General features: G+C 36.1%; 6 protein-coding genes across 11 annotated transcripts; 2 read left to right on the top strand and 4 right to left on the bottom strand.

Moving 5' to 3' along the window:
- Positions 1-5,104: 5,104 nt before the first annotated feature.
- Positions 5,105-9,353, top strand: LOC112711669 (uncharacterized). Its single transcript, XM_025764365.3, has one exon. It carries the CDS (start codon positions 5,157-5,159, stop codon positions 9,213-9,215), a length of 4,059 nt encoding a protein of 1,352 aa, XP_025620150.1. The 5' UTR covers positions 5,105-5,156; the 3' UTR covers positions 9,216-9,353.
- Positions 9,354-9,782: 429 nt separating this feature from the next.
- Positions 9,783-14,108, bottom strand: LOC112711668 (uncharacterized). 3 transcript variants are annotated; one of them, XM_072203439.1, is made up of 3 exons: positions 12,538-14,108; positions 12,006-12,135; positions 10,038-10,544 (listed from the first exon to the last, which is right to left on the bottom strand). In XM_072203439.1, exon 1 carries the CDS (start codon positions 14,043-14,045, stop codon positions 12,594-12,596), a length of 1,452 nt encoding a protein of 483 aa, XP_072059540.1. In that variant the 5' UTR covers positions 14,046-14,108; the 3' UTR covers positions 10,038-10,544; positions 12,006-12,135; positions 12,538-12,593. The 3 variants fall into 3 exon arrangements, with proteins under 3 accessions (XP_072059539.1, XP_072059540.1, XP_072059541.1); XM_072203440.1 differs by having other exon boundaries at positions 12,006-12,078; XM_072203438.1 differs by having other exon boundaries at positions 9,783-12,135.
- Positions 14,109-16,460: 2,352 nt separating this feature from the next.
- LOC112711666 (uncharacterized) lies at positions 16,461-18,000 on the bottom strand. Of its 2 annotated transcripts, none has more exons than XM_025764360.3 (3): positions 17,542-18,000; positions 17,184-17,284; positions 16,461-16,749 (listed from the first exon to the last, which is right to left on the bottom strand). In XM_025764360.3, the coding sequence occupies exons 1-3, from the start codon at positions 17,795-17,797 to the stop codon at positions 16,681-16,683; spliced, it is 426 nt and encodes a 141-aa protein (XP_025620145.1). In that variant the 5' UTR covers positions 17,798-18,000; the 3' UTR covers positions 16,461-16,680. The 2 variants fall into 2 exon arrangements, with proteins under 2 accessions (XP_025620145.1, XP_025620146.1); XM_025764361.3 differs by having other exon boundaries at positions 17,184-17,269.
- Positions 18,001-19,422: 1,422 nt separating this feature from the next.
- Positions 19,423-20,515, bottom strand: LOC112711664 (uncharacterized). Its single transcript, XM_025764356.3, has one exon. The coding sequence runs from the start codon at positions 20,188-20,190 to the stop codon at positions 19,582-19,584; it is 609 nt and encodes a 202-aa protein (XP_025620141.1). The 5' UTR covers positions 20,191-20,515; the 3' UTR covers positions 19,423-19,581.
- A 151-nt stretch (positions 20,516-20,666) lies between these two features.
- LOC112711665 (protein phosphatase inhibitor 2) lies at positions 20,667-25,618 on the bottom strand. Of its 3 annotated transcripts, none has more exons than XM_025764359.3 (5): positions 23,981-25,618; positions 22,447-22,510; positions 22,156-22,268; positions 21,646-21,822; positions 20,667-21,124 (listed from the first exon to the last, which is right to left on the bottom strand). In XM_025764359.3, exons 2-5 carry the CDS (start codon positions 22,449-22,451, stop codon positions 20,952-20,954), a joined length of 468 nt encoding a protein of 155 aa, XP_025620144.1. In that variant the 5' UTR covers positions 22,452-22,510; positions 23,981-25,618; the 3' UTR covers positions 20,667-20,951. The 3 variants fall into 3 exon arrangements, with proteins under 3 accessions (XP_025620144.1, XP_025620142.1, XP_025620143.1); XM_025764357.2 differs by having other exon boundaries at positions 23,806-24,004; XM_025764358.3 differs by having other exon boundaries at positions 23,811-23,995.
- On the top strand, positions 24,548-25,582 carry LOC112709492 (E3 ubiquitin-protein ligase ATL6). Its single transcript, XM_025761376.1, has one exon. It carries the CDS (start codon positions 24,548-24,550, stop codon positions 25,580-25,582), a length of 1,035 nt encoding a protein of 344 aa, XP_025617161.1.
- Positions 25,619-26,734: the final 1,116 nt, after the last annotated feature.

Below are 26,734 nucleotides of genomic sequence, written 5' to 3'. Positions count from 1 at the left end.
AAACTACTTGGGTTCATATCTGGATTATGCTTATAACATAAATTAGATTGATAGCGATAGTTATTGGCCGTAAATGTTTTCCTGCTTGTCCTCTCTAACTCAATAAGGACCACCTATATATGTCGGTAATTTCATTATTTCAAATTAATGTGTTAATATATAGATAAGTAGATATGTCATAGTATGTATGTGTATTGTGTTGAGTCACAAGTCACAAAAGTCACGAGCAAAGGGTGAGTCTAGTTAGGGACCACTGGACATGGTACGGTATTAGCAATGAGTCAAGTCTAGATTTCAGATTTGGGCCTCATTTGTATAAATAAGAAAGGCTTTTTTGTTTAAACTTTAAACTCAATTATATCTGTCCTTTTCATAATGTAATAGCTGGAGCAAGAGAGAAACTCTATGCCTTCATATACCCAACAAACATTTCTTCCAAAATTATAATGCCCGCAGGTTCAATTATTCACATTGAATAACAACTTAGACTTTTTTGAATTGACTATAGTTGGTAAATTAGGTGGCTGTTTTCATAAACCACATTTACCAACATGGACTTGAGTAGTGATGATGCAATAACAATGACTTGGAAGTTGGAACCAACTAAACTAAAATGCAAACTTTGACTCAAATTAAGGAAGAGTACTTATTAGAGATACAAATTGCAAACTGGACAGTCAAGTCAAAATTTAATGAGATAGTTACATTACATTGATGATTCATCATTTCATTTCACTCGTAATTATGTTACTTGTTGAAGCTCGCATGATATCAAGAACAGGATTAATATTCTTAGTAAAAAATATTGACACTAAAAAGTCTTTTTCAAAAGTGCTTTCTAGTTTTATTTATTTTAGGGTGGCTAAAATAAAGTAAGATGAATTATAGGTAAATGATATGAATCACTAAACTCTAGAGCTAGAATGAGTGAATGTATTCTAATATTCATGGGGCCCAAAAAAAGGGAGAGGGTAAAAGGGGAATAAGGAAATGGTAGGAATGGAGGATGCAGGGCTTGAAAAAGATTCCCAGGAATAGCATGCTTTCTGGGGAAGCGACAGCTCAGCCTGAGACAAAAGAACAATTTGGGTTTGATGCCCTAATCACTCTCATCTGGTGGGTCATTCACTCATCACCCCACGTCCCTTCAAATCACTTGCCCTACACAAATAAGGTCAATTGCCCTTATAATGACGGACCCAAACATTTTTCAATGCATATTCAAACAACAGTACTATAGTAGTAGTATTTTGAACACTTAATTGTAAGGCATGCCATGGTTCATCACATTGATGAAACTTCATATACCATTAAACATGCAACCAACTTGTTCAAGTTTTGAATACGATTGATGCAAATTTAAGAATTAAAAAAGAAAAAGACGCACAAAGTTGAATATGGGAAATTACTCAAATTAGGGTAGCACGCTGAACCTAGAGCCGAGCTAAGCTATTATTCGCATTGCATTATTAGTAGCCAACTAATTATGTGTTCATATGCTATCACCTATCGCCGCTATTGCATTTAATTAAATAATATATAAATATAATCATCATATTAGCAAGAGATTATCACCCTATATGGAACAATGGAATTCATGTATGCTGCATAGATAAACCCATTATTGTATCACATGCTAATGTATATATTTTATATTATATTTCGTTGAAATAAAATGCAGTACATACACTGTAAGGTATTTTTGTTATATTTTCAATCTATCCGTACTCGGTAGTACAATATTTTTTTTCCGGTTACACCTTATTAGTATGATTAATTATATAATTAGATGACTGAAAATTTTAACATTATTGAAAGTAGAAAGTTTGCTTTTTATCTTTATATTATTTCCTTGTCGTGTTCTGTTTATGCACCATCTCAAGCCCAACACTCTCAACAGCCAAATCCGTACAAATATATCTCACCCTCCCCCCACCCCAAATTTTCTATTAAATATCTGCTGATATTTTTTTATTATTATATTTCATGGTTCATTCAATAACGACAAGAAAATCTAACACCACTAAACCACATAAAAATGTGTAATAGTATTAGTACGTACTAAGTAAAGTAACATATTTCATGAAAAAGAAACACATAATAGAGAGAATTGGAATTGATGGCCAAGCCATGCAAATGTGGAAAGAAACAAAAAAAAAAGTATAGGGAGCTAATAGAATATTTGTATAATGTGTACAATAAAGATTTAGGGATATAACCATTAGTATTATCTTTTTTCATCAGCGTAAATTTTTAGGATGAGTGATATCATGACGTGGTATCAAAATCAGCTTAATTGATGGTTATAAGTCTAGAGGGTCAGCAGTTTTATTGAATTTTGGCCAACATGTAACCAGCAAAAAAATATGAGTCATTGGATGAAATTTCACACCAATCTCACACCATCAAATCATTATTGATGGCTAGTTGATGGCTAACAATCACAAAAATTGATGGCCCCCTAGCATTGCTCTTTTGAATATTATGGGTGATGTTCATTTTGTAACTCATATAGTCCATTGTACACAGAAGCGAGTGTTGTATTATATTTGTATATGATCATTTAAGGGAAAGTTCGAATCCTTAATTAATTGGAGAATACTCCCATAAAGACGTTTAAAACGTCTTTTTGTAAAGATACTTATGTTTTGCATTATTATTGAATGTATTAATGAACTGATTATTTTAAATTTTTTAACAAATTAGAATAAGAACGTTTTTTTATAACAATAACAATAAACCTATTTTTTTTAGAGATCTAATTGTATTTTTAAATTTTTAGGGATTTAAATGTCCACAAAATAAAAAATCAAGAATATATTTATCTTTTTATAAAAATATTTAAAGATATTTAGTTTAGATTGTGTAATTCGATCGGATCAAATCAAGTTTTATAATTATAATGCAAACAATTGGATTTATTATTATCACTATAATAAATTGATTTTATTTTAATTTATTAAAAAATAAATTATTAACTAAATTAATAAAAATATCAAATAATAATATAACATATATAAACGTTTTAAAAATAAAATATTTTACTATCTTTATTAAAGTGTTCTCCTAATTATATATGTCTGTAAACTTTCTTTAACGCAAAAGATAACTATAGTCCACCCAAAAAAACCGATAACTATAGCCGTGCAATGTGCAAATCCCACAAGCCCCTAGCGAATCCTACTGCCGCTATTCTAAAATCTAAATAATCAATCATTAAGAAAAGAAAAAGAAAAAAAGATGATCATAAACAAAACCAAAGAAATTAAGAAGAGTGATAGGACACAGGCCCCGATTTCAATGAAAAAGGAGATAGACAAAAGCCGGGTTTTCTGAAGGAGCACGGCCAATAGCTTTGCAAGGTTTTATAATCATATTATGTTATCCAAATAAAAAACTAATAATTGTATCATAATTGATCAATTAACACGTATGGGGTACCATAAGATACGTACACTTGAAACTTGTAACATAATTCCGACACACTAATACGTATTATGTCATAGGTGCATAGATTACTTCTCATAAAGAATATATAATATCATAATAATACTCCTGTTTGAACAATAATGCTTAGATAATAATTAGATAAGAACAGTGAAATAACTATTACTTAGAGATGAATGTTAAAGAGAGAAACTTCAAGAATTGTATTTTTACAAAAAAAGTGGTGTGTATTATAGTACGGATTTTAAAATCAATTAATATAGATGAAAAAATAAAAAAAGTAGAAATTATAATTTAATTCATAACAAAAATGTTATGTATACGAAAAAATAATAGTTATTATATATTTAAGTATAAATATATATATATTATTTAATTATTTTTAATATATATTTTATATTTTAATATATATTTTATATAAATAATTAATTTATAATTAATTTTTTATATATACGTAGAGAATTGAATTCATATTTTTAAGTATATAAATATGTATGGCTGCAAATAATTTTTGGATGAAAAAGGTTTGAATGTGCTAAATGAAATAAGAAAATTTCTACCTACAAATACATCATAACTTTAGGGATTCTTTCAAAAATTTTAGCACAATTCCTTTCTTTTCTATTGAGGTAAATTACAAAGTTTTTTTGAGGACATTGTCGCCGTCTTAATCTAGGCTGCAATAGTCCTTTTATGCTCCAATCTCTTTTAATCTCTTTTTTTTCTCTTCTACTGTCTTTCTTTTTTTTTCTTCTTTCTCCTTTTTTTTCTATTTTCTTGTTCTCTTCTGCCTTTGTCCATACCGCTCTGCCATTTCTTTATCTTTTTCTCTCTTATCTCTTTGTTTTTTATTTCTTGGTTTGTTTTTTGTTTTTCTACTTTTCTTTTAGAGATTTAAATTTGAGATCCAAATCTACATTTAAAATAATCTTTCTTTGGACTTGAGCTTAGCTCTGTGTTTCTGATTTTATAACCCATCTGTAGTTTTCCCTCTTTTTCTGTGGTAGTATTTTAGTTTCTTTTTAGATCTTAAAAAAAAAAATTTATGAAAAAATTGTTTTGTTTATAGAAAAATTTTTACAATCAGAAAATATTTAGATCTATATAGAAAAAAAGAAAAGGCATCTTATTGGCTTGCAGCACATAGGTATAGATTTAGAAACAAAAGAGATTTTGTTTGGTCTCTATTTTTTCTTATTAAAAATGTTAGTAATAGAATATTGGACTTGTTATCAGATTTTAGTTCTACATGAGATATCTATTTTTTTATTATCTATGTAAAGTAAGTGCAGTTGACTTTCTTATAATTAAAAAATATTTCTTTCTGTAAAAAAAAAAAAACAAATTCTACCTCTGTAAATAGAATGTAACTTATGAAGACACCAATAAAAAAAAGAAACGTATAGCTTATTGATATAAATTTTGGAAAATACTATTTGAGTCAATATTTTAGTATAAAAGATTAAAATGAATTAGTAGTAGTCGTGGTCCTATTCCTGTATATTAATGTAATTAGAAAGTGCATCATTAATCTTTAAGAGAGTAAATCAGCAAAAGATTTGGATAGTGATAAAATTATGGCCAGAAGCCCAGAACTAGTGAATAGTGATTTATTCATCTTTAAAATGAAGGAAGGACGAGGAGTGTAAATGTATAATAGTAATACTAATACTGTGTATGCCGTTATGAAGGCTTGAAAGTCACGTGCGATGCATGCTGCCCCTCTGACACATAACTTCTTTTGCTTCTCTCTCTCACTCTCTCTCACACATGCTTCATGGCATTGCCTCCTTCTTCTTCTTCTTCTTCTTCTTCAACATCATCTGCTTCCTCCAATGGCATTTTTATTTGCATGCACAACCACCACAACAACTGCCTACACCATATTCTTCAAGAAACACCATACTATCATTAAAACATCTCTCTCTCCCTCTCTCTCTCACCCATCCATGGCGAGATACTACAACCTCGGACTCTGCTACCTCCTCCTGTTCCACTTGTTCTGCGGTGCCATTGCTGAACAAAACAACCAAAACCCAGAAAAAATTTCACTACTTTCCTTCAAAAATAGCCTCCACAACCCACAACTCCTCCCTTCGTGGCACCCTGCAACTCCGCACTGCGACTGGGTCGGCGTCACTTGCCAACTCGGCCGAGTCAACTCGCTCTCCCTCCCTTCTCGCAATCTTAGGGGCACCCTCTCTTCCTCCCTTTTCTCTCTCACCTCCCTCGCCACCCTCGACCTTGGCGATAACAACCTCTCCGGTGAACTTCCCGGGGAACTTGGCCGCTTGACTCAGCTGGAGACCCTCCGACTCGGCTCCAACTCGTTTGCCGGAAAATTACCTCCTGAGCTGGGACTCCTCACAGAGCTTCGCACCCTCGACTTCTCCGGCAATGCCCTAGCCGGAGAACTTCCGGAGACTATCGGAAACCTGACCCAACTCGAGTTCCTCGACCTCAGTAATAATCTATTCTCAGGTTCACTACCTTTGTCTCTGTTCACAGGACCCGTATCTCTGATTTCCCTTGACATCTCCAACAACTCTTTTTCCGGCGAGGTTCCGCCGGAGATCGGGAACTGGAGGAACATCACCGCACTCTATGTGGGGAACAACAGATTATCTGGGAGGTTACCTAAGGAAGTTGGTGAGCTTTCAAAGCTTGAGATTTTCTATTCACCTTCCTGTTCCATTGAAGGTCCATTACCCAAGGAAATGGCAAAGCTCAAGTCTTTAACAAAACTTGACCTTTCCTACAACCCCTTGAGGTGTTCAATTCCTGAGTTTATTGGGGAACTTGAGAACCTCAAGATTCTTGACCTTGTTTTTGCTCAGCTCAATGGCTCAGTGCCACCTCAGCTTGGAAGATGTAGAAGCCTGAGGTCTGTTATGCTTTCTTTCAACTCACTCTCTGGTTCATTGCCTATGGAGCTCTCTGAGCTTCCAATTGTAACTTTTTCTGCTGAGAAGAATCAGCTTCATGGGCCATTGCCTTCCTGGCTTGGAAACTGGACCAGTGTTAACTCTCTGTTGCTCTCTGCTAATCATTTCTCCGGTGCGATTCCGCCGGAGCTCGGGAACTGCAGTATGATGGAGCATCTCAGTTTGAGCAGCAATTTGTTGAGTGGAGAAATACCTGAGGAGCTATGCAATGCTGCATCACTTTTGGAGATTGATCTCGATGACAATTTCCTATCTGGCTCCATTGAGAAAGTGTTTGTCAAGTGCAAGAACCTCACTCAGTTGGTCCTCATGAACAATCAGATTGTTGGTTTAATACCTGATTACTTTTCCGAGATTCCCTTGATGGTGCTGGACCTTGACTCCAACAATTTCACTGGCAACATTCCTTCCAGTCTCTGGAATTCGTCCACTCTGATGGAATTCTCAGCCGCAAATAACCGTTTGGAGGGTTCTCTTCCTGTTGAGATTGGCAATGCTGTTATACTAGAAAGGCTTGTTCTTAGCAATAATCAAATTTCCGGTACTATACCAAAGGAAATTGGAAGGCTCACTGGCCTTTCTGTTCTTAATCTGAATGGTAACATGCTTGAAGGGAGTATTCCAATTGAGCTCGGTGATTGCATTTCTCTTACCACATTGGATCTTGGAAACAATAGACTCAATGGCTCCATTCCTGAGAAACTGGTGCAGCTGAGTCAACTGCAGTGTTTGGTTCTTTCTCACAATGATCTGTCCGGGCCTATTCCCCATAAGAACTCTTCCTACTTTCGACAACTTACCATACCGGACTTGAGCTTTGTTCAGCACCTTGGTGTGTTTGATTTGTCCCATAATAGATTGTCTGGCACCATACCTGATGAGCTGGGGGGCTGTGTGGTGGTTGTGGATCTATTGATCAGTAACAACCTGCTATCTGGGAGTATTCCAAGATCACTCTCGCGATTGACTAACCTTACAACTTTGGATTTGTCTGGCAACTTATTGTCCGGTTCCATTCCACCCGAGCTTGGAGATGCCCTTAAGCTGCAGGGTTTATATCTGGGATACAATCAACTCTCAGGTGCAATCCCTGCAAGTTTTGGGAAATTGAGTAGTTTGGTGAAGCTGAATTTGACAGCGAATAAGCTGTCTGGTCCAATTCAAATTAGTTTTCGAAACATGAAAGAGTTGACACACTTGGACTTGAGCTCCAATGAGCTCAGCGGCAAGATTCCGTCCTCACTGTCAGCAGTGCAAAGCCTTGTTGGGGTTTATATCCAGAGGAATCAGCTTTCTGGCCAAGTAGGGGAGCTCTTCTCAAACTCAATGACTTGGAGGATTGAGATTATGAATTTGAGTGAGAACTGGTTCAATGGGAACTTGCCACGATCTTTGGGAAATCTTTCGTACATGACAAATTTGGATCTTCACAGAAATTTGTTGACTGGAGAGATTCCTCCGGACCTCGGAAATCTGATGCAATTGGAGTACTTTGATGTTTCAAGTAATAAGCTATCAGGAAGGATTCCAGAGAAGCTATGCAGCCTAGCTAATCTGAATTTCCTAGATTTGTCTCAAAACAGATTGGAAGGGCCAATACCAAGAAGTGGCATTTGCCAAAACTTATCAAGAGCTAGATTTGTGGGGAACAAAGATCTTTGTGGGAAAATGCTTGGTATTAATTGTCAGATCAAAAGCATTTGCAGGTCGGCTTTTTGCGACGCATGGAGGCTAGCTGCAATTGCCATTACAGTCATACTGATAACTCTGAGCATTGGTTTTGTTCTATATAAATGGTTTAGCAGGAGGCAAAGTGATCCTGAGGAACTTGAGGAGCGCAAACTAAACAGCTATGTGGATCAAAATCTTTATTTCCTGAGCAGTAGCAGATCAAAAGAACCTCTGAGTATCAATGTGGCAATGTTTGAGCAACCTCTTCTGAAATTAACCTTGGCTGATATCCTCGATGCTACTGACAACTTCAGCAAGGCAAACATAATTGGAGATGGAGGTTTTGGAACTGTGTACAAGGCCACTTTGCCTAATGGAAACACAGTTGCTGTGAAGAAGCTCAGCGAAGCTAAAACGCAGGGTCATCGCGAGTTCATTGCCGAGATGGAAACCTTGGGCAAGGTGAAGCATCAAAACCTTGTTGCATTGCTGGGATATTGCTCAATGGAGGAGGAGAAAGTCCTTGTTTACGAGTACATGGTAAATGGGAGCTTAGATTTGTGGCTAAGAAACAGGACCGGAGCCCTTGAAATCCTGGATTGGAAGAAACGTTACAAGATTGCAACCGGCGCAGCTCGAGGGCTAGCTTTCCTTCATCATGGTTTCATACCCCACATCATCCACAGGGATGTTAAAGCAAGCAACATTCTTCTGAATGAGGAATTTGAGCCAAAAGTGGCAGACTTTGGACTTGCAAGATTGATCAGTGCTTGTGAGACTCACATCACCACTGACATAGCCGGAACATTTGGTTACATCCCTCCTGAGTATGGACAGAGTGGGAGATCCACAACAAGAGGAGACGTGTACAGTTTTGGTGTCATTTTGCTCGAATTGGTGACCGGAAAAGAGCCAACCGGACCTGATTTCAAAGAGATTGAAGGTGGGAATTTAGTTGGATGGGTTAGTCAGAAGATCAAGAAGGGTGAGGCTTCTGATGTTCTTGATCCAACAGTTCTTGATGCTGATTCAAAGGCAACGATGCTTCAGATGCTGCAGATTGCTTGTGTATGCCTCTCAGATAACCCTGTGAACCGCCCTACAATGCTTCAAGTGCACAAGTTCCTCAAGGGATTAGGGGATAATAGTTGATTCAATGCTTCCTATTATATATAGTATTTTCAGTTTCTATTTAACTGCAGACTCATCTAACACGAGCTTCATTATATATATATGTAAAAGCTCTCCTTTGCAAAATAATAATTAGTACTCACAGAGTTGTTTATTGAACTCCCATGTTCATAACCCATGTTTAAGAAATGTACAAAAAATCAGCCTTAAATATGTTGATAATATTATTATAAAAAGAAATGAAGATGAAGTAGAATAGGGTATGAGTGATGTTGAACAAATCCCTATGCAGCCCCGTTCAGACAGACTCACAGGAACAGCCACTGCAGTGCTACCGATGCCAACAACTTGTTAATGTGGAATATATTCTTTCATCAATAAAATTTGTGTAATTATTATTAATCCCCCCTTCTTAATTCATTGGGCTTATTGGACTTTCTTTATACCATTATCTCCAACTCCAACGATTATCGTAAGTCCTACTCATACACATTATCATAAACGCATTATGACCTTTCAAATATCATGTTAAGATTCTTTTTTTAAAGATATTAATATCCATTACACTCTATATGATTATTATTATTATTTTTGGTTGACAGATATGATTATTATTTAATCATGGGTTCACTTTAATTTTCTTTCAAAAAATCATTTTATTACATTAAAAAAAAAACAACATATACGGCTTAACTTTGACTATTGTCTCTTACAAGATACTAATATCCTTATAAAAAAAATTAGAAGTACCGAAAATCTCCCCTTAATTTTGTTTCATTTAGATAATTATTAGTACTACAATTTCCAATTTTTTTTCCAAAAGAAGAAATTACACAACTTTAGTTTAGCAAAAAAATCAATCATTATGTATTAGTGTGTATATATATTTGTTTATTTAATTTTCAAATAGTACAATACAACACATAAATGCGACATTTTTCATTTGTTTGTGTGAGATCGGTTTTCTTATGAAAAGACATTACTCTAATGCCCTGAACTTAGGGATGTCAACGGACAGGGCAGGGGCGGGGGATGCCTCCCTTCTCCCCATCATCGCCTCCAAATTTGCTCTCTGTCCCCATCTCCGTTCCCCGCTGTGGGGGAATATTACTCCCCATTCCTATTCCCCACAGGGCCCATTTCCCGCGAAGACTCCATTCCCCATCTATCTGATAGTTTCTCATAGGGCCCCATTTTCCGTGGGAATTCCCGCTCGGGTCCTGCACCAGCCTCGGAAGAATTTTGTCCCCCGTCCCCATTTTCGCGGAAAAAATTCTCCACTGTTAGATCCCCATTCGAAACAGTCTCCGCAGGGATCCCCACGTCTCGGAGAGTTTTGCCATCCCTACCCTGAACTTTCAATGAAAGTATGCATGTTGTAGAGCCAATAATACAATCAGAACTCAAACTCAAGTAAAAACTACTGCTAAACCATTAAGTCTAAGCAAATAGTTAACCTAGCCTTTCGATTGTACTCAATACGAATGACAACAGCCATGCATCATTGACATTTGTAAATAGTGGATACAACAGACTAATACTACCTCTTGTGGTTCAAGTATGAGTTGAGTCCTACATCAGTTAAATTTAGATTTCATGAAGTGTATATTTTAGAATGCCTTAAGATATTGGATTTAATGCTGTCTAGCCTGTTTTCGGTTTCTCACTTGATCTGTCAATTTGAATCTCCTCTGATTTTGAACTCCATCTAAGTTATTTAAGCTCAACATACCCATAAGTACATCATACCAAGAGCACAAACGTATGATTAACTAACTAATTTGGTAGGCATACGCATAAGAATCAACTAATACCATATTCAGATCTTGTAGGACAATGGTATGATGAAAAAAGATAAACTTTGGCACATCATCCATTAAGATAATCAAATGGTATAATTCCTGACATAACTTCTATAAGATCTACACTATTAGATTCTTGCTTCTTGGTGCATTTAAGTCATTCCCGACCTTGTAACCCACTACAACATGAGTTTTAAGATCTTATCACCAGAATTTGATGCTCATAGCTCATTTGTGTATGCAGGTGTTATTTCAGGCAAGTTTCATGTCTAGTCAAAGCACAAAACAATTATCAACATAAACCACCCCTATTCCCCTAGCCCTGAGTAATTAAATTTCTAGTCTCCATCTATACACTGCAGTACTGAAACTTCTCAAAACAGATAATCATGGATCAATAAATTAAACTGACAAACAATGCATAAATGTAATCTATTTCTAAACAATTCTAAAACCGATTTACATGTTACATACAATCTAGATGTCCTTAACTATTCTTAAATGTACCATAATAAACGCAATGATCTTATTATGCACACAATAACTTAGAAGTAAAAACCAACCCCAACCATTTATCTCAAAACAGTGAAACACACATAAGGGGTGGTTTTCAGGGTAGTACTTTACTTCATTATTACGCTCAATTGTTATGGAGGGAAAGAAACAAGACACCTATGATCCAGAATGCAAACAGATCTTTCTGGCTTTCCCCTAATCCCCTGTGATATGTCTGAGTTACATACTTAACAGGCGTAAAAATGCTACTATTGGAGGAAAAACAGCACAATACCTTTGATCTGCCCGCTATAACTCGGTTATGATTTATCTATAATTTGGTCATCAATACATAATCAGCGTTATAGTTCGGTTATGATTTTCATTCTTTATACCTTATTTGTAATTGATTAACAGCTATATTTCTACAAACCCTATAAAAGGCAATATGGAAAGAAGAGTTATGTTTTTTTAACTCAATCTTAATTCATACAAGATTACACAAAACACTGACTTGGGCGTTGAAGTGCCTTTTGCAGGTGCCCACACTCCGTGTTCTTCCCCAACTGAGGTATAATTCATCCAACCTGAAGAATCCGAGATCATCTCAAGGTGGACAAGCGATACATAGAGGACGACTCAAGCTATACAAGAACAACCTTCATGAATGCTTCAAGAAAGAATATAATACACAAACCCCAAAAGTAGTAGGTGTTCAAACATGACAAAGTATACCTAAAGAATAAGTACATAAATGGCTTATGCAGTATGGTAGATAATTCTAGATACCACAACATATGCAAGTTTGCAGGATAGGTTTGAAAGCAATATGGAATAACTATATAGCTTTGGCCTTTCTATAGTTAGTTTATTGGATATAATTCTAGTGCCCAATAATGACTTTCAACAGCTACAAACAACTCAGTTATATTTGAAATTTTGCAGTTACCTAAAGAATCAATCATAATCCGTTAACTAAGCTACAAAACTTCAGCTATAAATTCAACACTCCGCTGAAAAACTCTATGAAAGTGTATTCAACTTACAATGAAAGGCTCACCGAAAGGCCCAAGGGAAAACGCCCTCAACAAAACAAAAGGGCTCAAGAAATGTATAACACACAATGGCGATGAAGCAGAAGCATCACTGAAGAGAATATTGCATAAAGGAAGGTTATCCACCACGACAAAAACAAAGCAACTCCCTTGACTAATGTAGAGCTAGGAAGTAAATCACTCAATAATGGGAGGTTTGCAATAGAAGGAACATCAATCTGAGATAACCCAAGAAAGAGAAGTACCAGCACAGGTGGGCCAAGGAACTGCAAAACCACAAGGCACAAGTAGTGATTATGCAGAAACATCTTTGCCCTGCTATAATCCAAGTCAGGAACCTTACTAGCATGGAGCCTTTGGTACCAAGATAAAAGAGCTTCATTCAGATACATCTGAAGGCTTGGCCTTAATGCCACAATCTGCAACAAACTAGACCCAAACAAGCACCACCACCTAAAGTTCCCGAAATCAGAAGGTGAAAACCCCAAGTTTCCCAACAATTTCTCTGCATTGCCAACTTCACTGCCACCCTTACTATTGTTATTGTTGAAGTTTGAGTTGTTCACGAAAATCTCAGCTAAAGGCTTAATCCAAATCAAAGCAGTAAATATAACAAACAGTTGGTTTGCGTAAAGGATGGTGCGACCAAACCATCCACAAGTGATCATGGACAAATTGCAACGAATCTGATCAGTTCCAAGCCAAAAGGAACGTGCAATTCTAGCAGCAGGAATGAACAACACCAATGAAAGGAATCCCATGAATGCAGCAAGGAGAACCTTCCAGAACCCATCAAGACCAGCAAAATGGAGGTCTAAAAGCAACGAAGAGGTGTGATCCAAACCCAAAATCCCCACAAAAATCCCGAAAATACCAAAAAGAACACTGAGCTGCTTCTCGGATCTCCTGGACGCGGATCTCTCGAAAGTGAGCCTCGCAAGCATCATGACCCACATGTAAAGGCTCAAACTTGACAACAGAATCGGAACGAAAGCACCACTCACGAAGAAGCCAGAATTGGTATCGGAACCCAAGTAAGAGTGAAGGAAGAGGGAAGAGAGGGTAACGAAGGAGACGGTGAACGCAACGCAGTATTGATCGATGTAGAGGCGGGATTGAAGGTGAGCATGGTCGAGCCTGAGCCTGAAGATCTGGGCATTCTTCTCGTCGAAATCGAGCTTGTCCTTATTCTTGGACCGCTTTCTGAGGTCGGGAGCAGGGCCTTCGGGGGCGCTAGGGCGGCGAATGGCAGCACGAAGGCCGTTGGAGGTGGAGGGTTGGGCATCGGGGTGGATGTAGGTTTGGAGAGCGTAAAGGAAGAGAATTGGGAGCCTGAAGAATGCGATGAAGAACGCGAGGAAGAGGGAGAGCGAAGCGTGCAGGAGTGGGGCTTTGTACAATAACACCAACTGCACCATCATCCTCACCTGACTCCTCTCTGTTTCTGTGTCTCTGTGTGTGTTTCTGAGAGAGAGTCTTTGTCTTACAAGCTTTAACATTTTTTTATGTGGAAAATATTTTATTTTTTACTTCAAAATTATAAAAAGTAGAAACAACACTCACCCAAGAATGTTCAAACCCCTTGTATAAAACCTGCAATTGTTTATGATGCGATTGAAATATACTAAATTCCTGGTTTTAGATTTAAAATTTATTATAGTGATCTTTGGAATCAAATTTTAGGCACTATATTCATTTTTAGATTTTTTAACATTGAGTAAATTAATAGAATGTCATGCTAGATAAAAAACTAAATGACATTATTGTTTTGTTTAGATGGCAAAAACAAAAGAAAATAAAATCATAAAATAGTTTGCACATTTAATTTTTTTTATTTTTTGTTTTTATTTTATTTAAGCGCTAAAATAAAATGACATCGTTTAATTATTTATTCAACATGGTAAATCAGAGCTAGTTTGGTATTTTATTCACTAATTCAGGGCTAAAAGAAATTTATGGACTAATATGATACCCTTAACTAGATCTTGAAGATCCGGATAATAAATTTTGAATTTGAAATTTTATACTGAATTTTGCTATTAGACAATATTTTTTGCGAATAGTGTAAATAATAGACTCTAAAATTGGCTCAATAAAATAAAAACATATTATGCTATCAAATTATCTATCTAAATCTTAATATTAAGATAACCATCCATATACCTAGTAAATTGAACATCTGATAAATCAATTATTCACATTATTTAATATTTTCATTTTTTACCTATACTTTTTCATACTAAAATATAAAAATCATAAATCTAAAACACCACTTTAAAATTTAGTTAATTGATATAACCAACGACTTTATAATCATTATTAGCGATTTAATTATCAAATAGTCATAACAGTAATAATATTTATCAACTTACTATTTATATAAATTATTTTATACTTCTCAACAAAAGCAGATTCATAAGTTGTACAAATTATATGATTTAAACCTTATCGAAGACCTAATAATTTCTCGGCTCAGAAGACATTCTATTTCTATTTTCACTTCTAACATTTTATTTTTATAGGATTATTCTATCTCTTAAATATTTTAATTTGAGTATTAAAATATCTTTAATTGTACGTATATATTTTAATATTTACTGACTTAAATGTCATAGTATCTTTTATATGTACATCTCCCATTATTCTCCATTTGATTCTGACCGTAACCATTGAAGTTTTTTTTGACAAAGAATTCTTGTGTGTTATAACTCGAAGTCTTCATTTCACTCTGGTTATGTACTCTATGACTTACACGTTAAAAAAATATTATCAACTCGGAAATATGTATACAATTAACTAGTATGTTAGTTTAAAATAAAGTAAAAAAAAATAATTAGTCTCCTAAAATTTTTTATGACAAAAATTAGTTATAAATTGATCATCAGTAAAATAATACAAATAAATATATAATAATTAATTTACTAACTATATTGACATAATATTTTTGAAAAATCGCAAGTGTGAAATATGCAATTTAGTCCTGAAACAATATCGATCATATCACATGTATGATATATGCAACCTCATGAAAATATCTGAATTCCTCAATAAGTTATTACTCTATCTATGTTTCATCGATCCATCTCACTACCACAGAATCTTATCGTAAAAATCTTACCCACCCCAACTATAGTAAAATATCTTCCATATATTGTCCCTAGCCCTTGCTCTTTTTTGTTTCAAAAGCCATTTTTAAGACAAGAAATGAATGTAGCATTGACTATGTAATGCCAAAAATATATCTATATCTAATTTGGACAACCAAAAGTGTGACGCCTTTTTAAGTTTTAATCACAACTGAAGAAAAAAACATTTTTCGTAAAATTATATTTTTCTTTCATTATTAATGCCCTATTTTCTTTTTCTATCACCACTATTTTACGATTCTTATTTCATTGTTTCTTTTTCTACGATAGAAATAGATGGGACCCAAAATAAAACAACAAATTTAAATATAAAGATAATGCTAAGTAATTAATAACTCTCTCGAACAACATGAACAATATGTAAATTTTAATATTAGAATAATCATCTGCACACCTAGTAAAATGAACATCTGATATATCCATTGTTTATATTATTTAGTATTTTTATTGTCTACCTATACTTTTCTTAAATATAATTATTCAAGAATTTAATTAAAATATATACACTAATTGCATGTAAGATTGGTCTGCATTGCTATTACTCGGATAAATTTCAAATTTTAAATGATTTTTCAAATAAAAACTGAACAGAAAAGTCACTTTAATAGTTAATACAAACTTATTTTCATCAACATAGTGAAATTAATTTATTATTGGAAAATCACATTATATTATATTACTTTACCATCTTCTCATCAATATAGAGTCATAAATTGCTTTTTACCTATAACAATAAGAAAAAGACAACCCTTAAATCACCCCAAAAAAAAAACAAAGGAGTTCAAATATAAATAAATATTATATCTTCGGAACAAGATAAGCATGGAAAATAAGTTACAATAGAAGATAGAAAGAATTGTTAACAGCTAGTATAGCCCACCAATAATAATGCAAAGGGGAAAAAAAAGGCTTCATCTGTGTTTCTTTGCCGGCGGGAGCAGGAACAGGAGCGATGGAAGATGGTACTAAACAATGAAGATTACTTAACTCAATGTTTATGATGCTCACCAACAAAAGCAGTATCTTCTGCTCCTCCATTTTCTATTTCTGGGACCACCTGTGGGGACATAATTCCAAATTATTTCACCATAATCAAACCCCACAATGTCATCAATTATCATAGTCACCTTCCCCCGCATCAATTTATATTTTAAATAAAAAATATTTGATAACAAAAAAAATTAATTAAAAATTTATTTTTAATAAATGTCAAATAAGATAAGTTCCGATTTTTTTTTGTTTTCCTATACCATTACTGTTTTAAATTTTTTAGATTGATTTGTATATACATTTTATATGTTGACATTCATATCGAATGTATGTTAATGTTATCACATACAGATACGTTTTATCTCTTAATATAAAGTGTATGTATTTGGATTTTGAGTACGTGCAGTGGTTGTTGGTGCACAAGCAATTAATTTTGTAACCATATGATATGCGTGCATATATATAGGGTGTAATTAAGAAATTAATTAATTAAAGACATACCTGTTCCTCCATTGATGAAATGTGTAGTTGCGATGATCTCCTTCTCCTTCTCATGGATCTTCTTTTCTCCGTTCTGGATCGGGGACCTATCAATAACGAATCTGTCACGTGAAAGGAAAGGAAATAAAATAAGATAAGGATATATATTGAATCAAAATTCAAAGTAAAGTACATATACAGATGAGATATTTCTTTCATATAATATAATATTAAAGGAAAATGAAAAAGGCAAAGAAAATATCTGAGTGTTATATTCGATATTTTCCATGATAGATGGATGGATTAGAGTGTGATTTTACGTGCTGTTTGATTTAGGTCAAGTCAAGGTGAGTCCAATAATACCCTTCTAGAACCCTACCTGACGGTGAGCCTTCATGCTTCTTCTTCATCTTGCTGTTGCGGCTTTCTTCCGAGTCCAAGGTGGATTCCGACGAGTCCGGGAGGTGGCGGTCCAGCCGGAGTAGCTGCCATCTACCGGAGTAGTAGTCCCCTCCGTTGCGGTGGAGCATTGTGCGGACGAAGGAGGCTTCCATGGTGTTGAGGAAGTGCACGTGCCTCTCCTCAGTCCAAAACGGCGCCGTTTCACCCTTGGCCACCTGCACCATTGATTCCATTCTCGATCGACGGTGCTAATTGGGCTTTGTTAGAGAGAAGGGAGAGAGAGAGAGGAAATGAGGAAAGTGTGGTAAAAACTTAGAAAGAAGAGGTGAGGAGGCACAATATATGTATAATGTATAAAAGGTTCTTTATTCTTTATTACCAAAGCATGTACAAAAAAATATCATGATACTTTGTGTTTATTTAATCTATATTATTGCTCAAATAATGATCTATGCTCTTAAATACCATTTCGTGCAAACGACAACTTTGATTACCTGTCAGGAAAGAGAGAGTGAGAGAGGATATAATGTAAGCTTAATTAATAAGTTTATGGAAGGGGTTGGTAATTCTTTTGGATTTTTTAAATTAAACTTCGATTAGTACGTAAAATCGTCTGTTTAAGATAAAGTAAGCCAGCTACTATCAACAGTAGCACATATGATAATGACAAGGCGGAGATATATAATCAGGATATATATCTTCAAATGATAATATCCAGTAGTCATGATAGTTGCTTCACTTTTAATATATATAAGAGATTATATTAAGCAATAAATATGGATGAACTTCTAAATATTTAGTCATTAATGCACCGAAAATATATTCATTATGATTTATCCAAACATTGATTAAAAGAGAAGGTAATATATAGTGTAAAAAATGTGAAAATCTCAAAATGGCATCTCTCTTAACTAATAATAGAACACATTTTCATATGATGAAAATCCAAATTATGTGTTTAGTTTTCCACTTTTATAAAATTAATTGAATCCGAATTTATTTTTTAGTAACGTAAAATAATTTATATTTAGTAGCTTATTAAAAGTATTTCTAATAAATTTTGTTAAAAATTTACTTCTCCTAACAAATTGATTCTGACTAACAAAAATAAGTGCAAAACAAACACCTAGTTTACATATTCAACAATTATCAATAATGTTTGATGATCTATTAAATACTATTTCCTATAATTCATAGTATTTATCATTTTAGTTATTTACACGCAAATTAGACTATATCTAATTGAACCAGCTAGTGTTATTAGTTGCTTCTAATAAAGAAATCTGAAAAGTCAAAAGACACACCATACACTATAATCCTAGTATATTATTGCATTATACTTCAATTGAACGGTCAATAATGTATTTTTATGATTTATTGATGGAAGAATTACTACTAATATATAGAGAAGAGCGAGAAGCAGTGGAAAGGGAGAGATTCTTGAGTTAAGCTTTTTGTCTACGTAAAGAAATTTGTATGGAGGGCGAATAGGAGGGGAATATCGTTCAAAATATCTTGAGACTTACGAATCTTGACTATGATTTTAAAAGTGACAATTTATTTATTTATTTATTTTTCTGTATAAATTTGTGTAAGGAATCATTATTTTAAAATGTGATATGAAGTATAACCGAGCTGTGCTATGCTGCTATTTATGTATGCAAAGGATAGGAGATTATTTAATTTTAGTGATATGGGAGCCATCGTTTTTTGGCACCCTACCAAATATTTGTTTATTTATTTTGTCAAAAGAAACCAAAAGTCGTTCGAAGAATTCATGGCCTCTATGTACTGCCTATTACATGGCATTTGAGAGAAAAAATAGAACTATTTTCACAGTAAAATGGTTGATGAGTAGTTTGGTAAAAGAACTTATAAAATATCTTACTAATGGTGCGTACTTAGCTGCTTAATTGATATCAAGAACCTTATAGAACACTGGGTACATTTATTTGGGGTGAGCAGATGAAGATATGACCCAAATAGTGACATGGACATGACACATTGACACTTAAATTCACTCAAGATTAGTGTGGCGAGATCGAACGGCTTCAGGGGTCTGATCCAACGCCTCTCGAAGCTTGTAAACAACCATCTCGAACACCACAAAAAGAGCCCCTTCGTACAAACTCCCCATCGGAAGCAACTCATTCCCCTCACCCTCTTCATCATCCGCCATCGTCTGCGCTGCCACGTAAGCCACCGCATTCGCGTGTCTCACGCATGACCCCCTCTCCGGCTGGGCCGTCAGCAGGAGGACCCTCCCGCCGTTGGATCGGGCCACGCTGCATATGGCCTCCACGGTGGAGAACCCCCCGGGGCCGGCGGAGGCCACCAACAGGTCGCCGGGAGCGATGGGAGGAGTGGTCATGTCGAACACCAGGTGGGCCTGTAGGCCCAGGTGAGCCAGGCGCATGCAGAGGGCCTTCAGCATGAGGCCCTCGCGGCCCACTCCGTAGAGGAAAACGCGGGCTTTTCGAGAGGCTACGGCGGTGAGCTCGTTGACCAAGACGTCAAGCGGGGGCGGGTACGGGTGGGTGGGCTTTGAGAATATGGATGCTATTTGGCTGCAGATTTCTGCGGCCATTGAACCTGCTTCATCGGACCTAGATTGAGTAGATTCCATCCTTATTCTTCTTCGCGGGCCTATTGCGCCTAGAACCGAGAGTTTCTGCTCTCTATTTCTATCCTTAATGAATCTTAACTCTTAAAATATTGTTTTTTTAAATATGATATTTGAATAGATAATATTGGCAAAAAATTTGTTCCACATAAAAAAGCAAGGATGGGAAAATGACATTGTACCACCCCCATAAGATGACTGATGAGCCGGATTGTCTTATTAAGCCAAACATAGCACTAAAATGATGCCAAGATGGATAAATATGATGACCTCCTACATCCGGAGACTGGAGACAAAAACGTGCATGTGAACAAGCTAAGCTAAACCTGATGCCAAATTCATACATCAAAGCAACTTACCTCAATCTTTACTTCTTAAAGAAGCCAATTGGAGTCCGGATCAACTAAATAATACCTTAAGAAATCTTGTTGCAGTAATGCTTCCCAGTGAGTAGTGAGTCATACAGGAGTATGTACGGATGATGCAATTTTTGTCTTTTGGATAAATAATATAGTGTGTAGTGATCCCACAAAAAGAAAAATAAAAGATAAACAGACAGTATCGGCATGTGGAAAAGGATGAACTATTTACACACAAATGACACAAGGATTACAGTGAAATCGTTCTGTTATGTCCTGCCCACAGAATGAAATGAATAACGAAACCAGAGAGTGGGTTTTATTTGTTGATCACTGTGTAAGAAACATTAGTTTGAGGTATTGAATGGTCGATCTTTTCCTTTACCCGGTGATGTCACAGTCCCTTCAGCTAGCACTCACTGCAGATTTGTCACTGCTCCCCTTCCCCTTGGTTAGCTCGGCATTGTTATCCTCGTCACTTTCATCCTCTACAAGAGAAGCCTTCTGCCTCAGCTCTTTAACTTTGAGGAATTCATCATAGTGGGCCTTTCTCTGCTCTTTAAAACTCAAATTCTTATCTGTTTCAGAATCCCAGCCAAGGGAAAAAAAATTCAGGTTACAATAGATAAAGTAATCAATCAGTTAAAACACACACACACACATATAGCCCAGAGGGGATCAAGAAATGAAATGCTCAAAAGAAGCTCTTGGTAAGGGTCAAATGCACCAACTTGTAATCAAGCATTTCTTATAGCTGTCTTGTGCAACAAAGTTAAATTAAAATAAAAAATTGGTGATAAATATGATGTCCAGTAACATACAATTCTTGATTTACCGAAGTTTTGAAATTGGATACAGCAACTAGCAGCTTGCTATGCTTGTGCAGTGCCATTCACATTTATTACATGTCGTAATTGATTATACATATTAAGGTGATAGGGTAAACTATAGAAAGATTTGAATTATTTGGATCGGAAATTGAATATCAATACCGGAATCTCACTAAAAAAAAGCACAAGCAGATAGAAAAAGTGGTGGTTGCAATAAAATGGATAGAAGGTTCATATCTTTGTCACAACAAATGAAGATTTAATATTACCATCATCATCTTGTTCCATTGCTTCTGCCTCATCCTCTGACGACGTCCAGCCATCAGACTCTTTTGTGCCTTTTCTGCTACCAGAAGCCGCGTCATCAAAGGCTGATATGGCATTTGTTTCACAATGTTCACCATCAACACATTCCTCAAAGCTTCCTCTTATGGGAGATGGAGAATCTAAAAGATTTGGTTGTTCAGATCAAATGTAGCCGCACATAAGTGACTTTTAATCTAGACTGAAAGACATGCTTGAGATAACATTAAAACCACCAAAAAAATTTTAGGATCCATTTCAAACTTCCTTAACAGTTAGTTATGTTTTTAGAATAACAGATGCAATATTAAAGTAGAAGAATATTTCTTCTCTAATATCAAACAGTTCGATTCATGTAACTAACCCCACATAGTGGGACAAGACGTTGTTGTTGTAATATCAAATGGTTTAACCAATTCTGCTATGCAAGAAAGTGATAAAGAAAATGCGAAATTTTAACAGTGTTCTTTCCATGCCTTCATCATCAATCATAGGGTGATACGGAGTCTTCGGCTCAGTAATTTTCTGCCTCACGGGTTTGGTTGATTCAATTTCTACAATGTTAGCCTCATCCCATCTTACACGTGATCTGCAATGTGATAACAAATGAAATATTCAAGATATTCAGACTTAGCCATTCATTCCACATGAACAGAATTCTTAGCTCACCAGATACACAAATTAGAGTAATCCAAAGAATTCAACTTAAATTTCATTTCCCACATTAAATAAGAAAATTAACGAAAAAGGAAGATTGGTAGTAGTACTTCATTTTGGTAGATGAATGGGTTCTTCAAACGCCAAATGCATGCAGTTATTCCCCAAAGTGAACTGATAAACCGGAAGGACAAAAACCAGTTTATATGTTAATACCCTGACATTCAAAAACACAAACTTTGACGAGATAAAATAACGTAAAATAAAGAGAGAGCATGCAGAAGCAATGAAGAAATAACACCCTGGACAAGTTAAAGAATGTCCACAACCACTACAAACATATAAACACTGATAATTTGATCTTGCAGCAGCAAATGGTGAACACATGGAAACCCAACCATACCAAAAACTATGAGGCCAAGTCTGATCACCTAACTTGGATAATTACTTCTACGAGGAACAACAGTGTGAATGTATATAGACATTAAGATGAAATATATGAACTGGATCAATTATATCATATATATAAAAAGAAAGTTATATAACAAACTGGCAGTGAATATTAGTGAAACGAATACAAGAAAATTAGATTGACAAGTTGATGTGCAAACAGAAACCGAAGGGTGAAGAAAACCAGACATAAATTGAGAGCTGCTACTACAATGGAAGTAATACTGCAGCCATATTCAAGTATAAATGATTTACAAGTTTCTACTACTCTACTGTGGCAGCCATAGTGGTTAAAAGAAAATACAGCCTTTGACAATGCAACACTCTTATATATGAAACCTTTACTATTCTCAAGATCTTAGTCCAAGAAGAAGTTGGAAAACTACACTACCATCAATTTATAATATCTTGCATTCATAATATCTCAAACAAACTCTTCCAGGTAAGAAACGCAGTTAATAGTCATTCTAACAGAATTCAATACCAAAACATTACCAAGGCAAAACACTAGACATCATATCCCATGCTGGCAAAAAGGATTACATTTCATGAGGGTAATATACAGTCAAACCCTAATGGGCAAACCTTTGGGGTAGTGCACAGTTCATTGATAAGATGCTTGCATTTCACAAAATTAAAGAGCGAGAAAACAAAATATTATCACATAAATCACAAAGCAATTGAATAACACAGAAATGCAGAATATCCCAATGAAACATGAAATGTGGCAAGAATGAACAAGCAAAAGCATGCAAGCATATTCAAACAAGCCATTTCCATTTCCAACTCCATTTCAATTTGCAGGACGCCGCACAATGGTAAAATTCCATAATCATGAGTCCACTTAACATAATAAGCAAATGGCAATTGCTTCATTGTCGAAACAAGTACGGTGTTAGGCACCGATTTAACACATTTGAATGATTACCCTAATCACGATCTAGCTTACAGAAAAGGTAGGAAAAGACAAAGCAACAGAAAGAGGGGAAAATCAATTGTAGATCAGGCGGAGATAAAACCTCACTTAGAAGTTTGGTTGAATAAAATCTAAGAATCAAGTAAAGAGCATCCCAGACAGCGGCTAAAATGATAAAGGCAAAACATGAAGTAGCATTTTTTCTCGCATTTTCTCGGGAAACAAATTGCTGGAGAGAGAGAGAGAGAGAGAAAAGTTTTTAGTTTTTTAGTTTTTACCTGAAAATTGAAATTGCGGGGATTAGGTGGAACCACTTCCTTTGCACATGCCAATAAAAGTATAAAACAGTTGTCATATTAGTCACAAAAATAATAACATAAGGCTAATTTTGTTTTTGGAATTATTATATAGATCTATATAAAAAGAGAATTATTAATTATTAAATTTTTAAAAATGATAAGAAATAAAAAAGCGAATCAATAATGTATTCAATCCACTAATAATTATAAACAAAATGTATGAAGTATAAACGCCTGAGAATATCAAATAATATTTATTGTATTTTTTTCATCTAATAGTCTTATATTTACACTTTTTTTATTAAAAACATAGCAGTTCTCAAAAATAAAATTTGCTTGATGAGAAAGAAATGACAGCCATGTTAATTAAATTAAATTGGTTCTGTTTTGTATTCCATGAAAAGTGAAAGTGCGGCGTTCAGTTCAGGATGCATTCTGATATAAATATAACTACTTCCTTCCTTCCTTCCTTCGTACTTACTTGATCCTCTGAAATTGGTCAAAAACCCAAACACAACAAACTTGAAAAAAAAAAAAAAAGGAGCTATGCTTGAATCCAAATTCAAACCTAAACCGTTACACTTGCACTTCATGCTCATGCTCATTCTCATTCTCCATCAGCATGGCAATGGCACAGAGGCACAGTCCCCGCTCCAGCCGGTGAAACCGCTTTCCTCCAACCACAACCCCCGGGACCCTTCAACCGTCCTCTTCATCGCCACCATCCTCGGAACCTTCATATTCGTCGCCGCGTTCGTAGCCTTCCTCCGCCGCTGCACAGAGCCGTACTTTACTCAACAACAGAGCAATATCACACACTTGCGCTGTTCCTGCTGCAACGGCGGCATCAGCCCCGACATCCTCGAAACCTTCCCCATCGTGTTCTATTCCAGCATCAAGGACCTCAGAATCCGCAAAGAAGCTCCGCTAGAGTGTGCCGTCTGCCTCACCGAGTTCGCCGGCAACGACACTCTTCGGCTGCTTCCACACTGCAACCACGTGTTCCACCCTCCCTGCATCGACGCCTGGCTCTCTTCCCACGTCACCTGCCCCGTTTGCCGCGCCAATCTCAACCAACATCCCTCCCAAGTCGCCATTTCGGTGATAACACAATTGAGCGGCTACGGAGAAGAAGAACACGAAGAAGACGGTTCTGGAAACAGAGCAGAACAGAGCGTGGGTGGCGAGAGCATAATTGAGGGGAGCCCGTTGGCGCGTGACGCGAGTGAGGGACAGCGGAACAACGAAGAAGATAAAGGGATGCCGGAAAGAGCGGCAAAAGGGAAGCTTGGTGGGAAGGGGAGGGTTCTGAAGAGGTCGAATACGACGGGGCACTCGGTGGTGGAGGCAGGAGAGTGTATGGAGAGGTATACGCTGAGGTTGCCGGAGGATGTGAGGAGGTACATTATGGTGAACCATGGGGTGATGATGACGCAGCGTTCGGCGAGCTACAACGCGGCGGAGAGTTCGAAGAAAGGATTGTGTTGGAGTGACACGGAAGGAGGTAGCAGCAGAGGTAAGAAGTGTCAGAGCTCTGTTACAGGGAAGGGAAGAGTATGGAAGAATAATGGAGGTCAGTGAGTAGTGAGAGTATCAATTTCTGCTCATGCTGCTCTCTCTGTGAACACCCCATGGTAGCCACATTATGAATCAGCTAGGTTTTTTTTTATTATTTTAATTTTAATTTTTTTAGTCGAATCATTAGTTTTTTGTTTTTGGATATATTCGCTTTTAATAGCTTACTGATATTGAACGGTAGCAATTAGCAAATATGTAAAAATATGAATATGAATGCCAGAAAGGATAAGAGGAGAGCAATATATATCTTTTTGTTCCATTTGTGGAAATTTTAAGGTGCACTATTTTCTGGATTTAATTTGTGGACATTATTGGCCTACAAAAATCTTCGCTAATCCCTTAATTTAACTTGATTAAGGTGCGATTAATGTAAGATTTGAGTTGCTATAATAACATTTTTTGGATAAAATTTGATGGGTGGTTTAGTTTGGATTTTGGAATAGAAAAGAATAAAGAAAAATTATTTACATTAGTCAGTAGGTGCCATGTATGGTGGCTTGTTTGTTTCGTGACTATAGTGGCTAGATATAATAGAACTTATGAGAGTTTGACAGTTGGAAGGGAGATGGTTTTGACTTGGATTATGATTACTTTAATCGCGATAAATTTGTTAAACAGTCACGCCAAAGAAATCTGTTACAGAGGTGTTAGGAAACTGCCATGGACGCCGTCCAGATCCATGATCCCGACAAGACGCACGTCTGACTCAGAACTTTCGAAACTGCAGAGGGGACAGCGCGTGCGTACGACGCAGCGGCAAGAGACATCCACGGCGCCAAGGCGAAGACCAATGTTCCGATGGCGGAGGAGCTTTTGAACAACAGCAACAACTTCGTTCACATTAACAACACATGTAGCCCGAGCCAGAGTAGCACGCTTGATTCATCTTCGCGGTTGCCGCCACCGCCACCATCAGTGCAGTCCAAGTCGCAGTGCACGCTGAAACCGTTTTTTCCGCCTTTACTTCTGCAGTCATGGCGTTCTCAGCTGCGCGTCCTATCATGTTTTTTAAAATGTTACATTGTGCGACGGATCGAGAATAGGCCACCAGCGAGATGTGTCTCATAGGCAATGCAACGACTTCGATTCTTCTTCTGTAGTGGACTACGAAGTCATGTCATACAAGGGGCTCTTGGATCTCGACCTCACCATCGC

This window comes from Arachis hypogaea, chromosome 9 (genome assembly GCF_003086295.3).
Source record: "Arachis hypogaea cultivar Tifrunner chromosome 9, arahy.Tifrunner.gnm2.J5K5, whole genome shotgun sequence".
Taxonomy (NCBI): domain Eukaryota; kingdom Viridiplantae; phylum Streptophyta; class Magnoliopsida; order Fabales; family Fabaceae; genus Arachis; species Arachis hypogaea.
The sequence above is the reverse complement of the archived record's forward strand: the minus strand, read 5'-3'. Positions and strand labels throughout refer to the sequence as shown.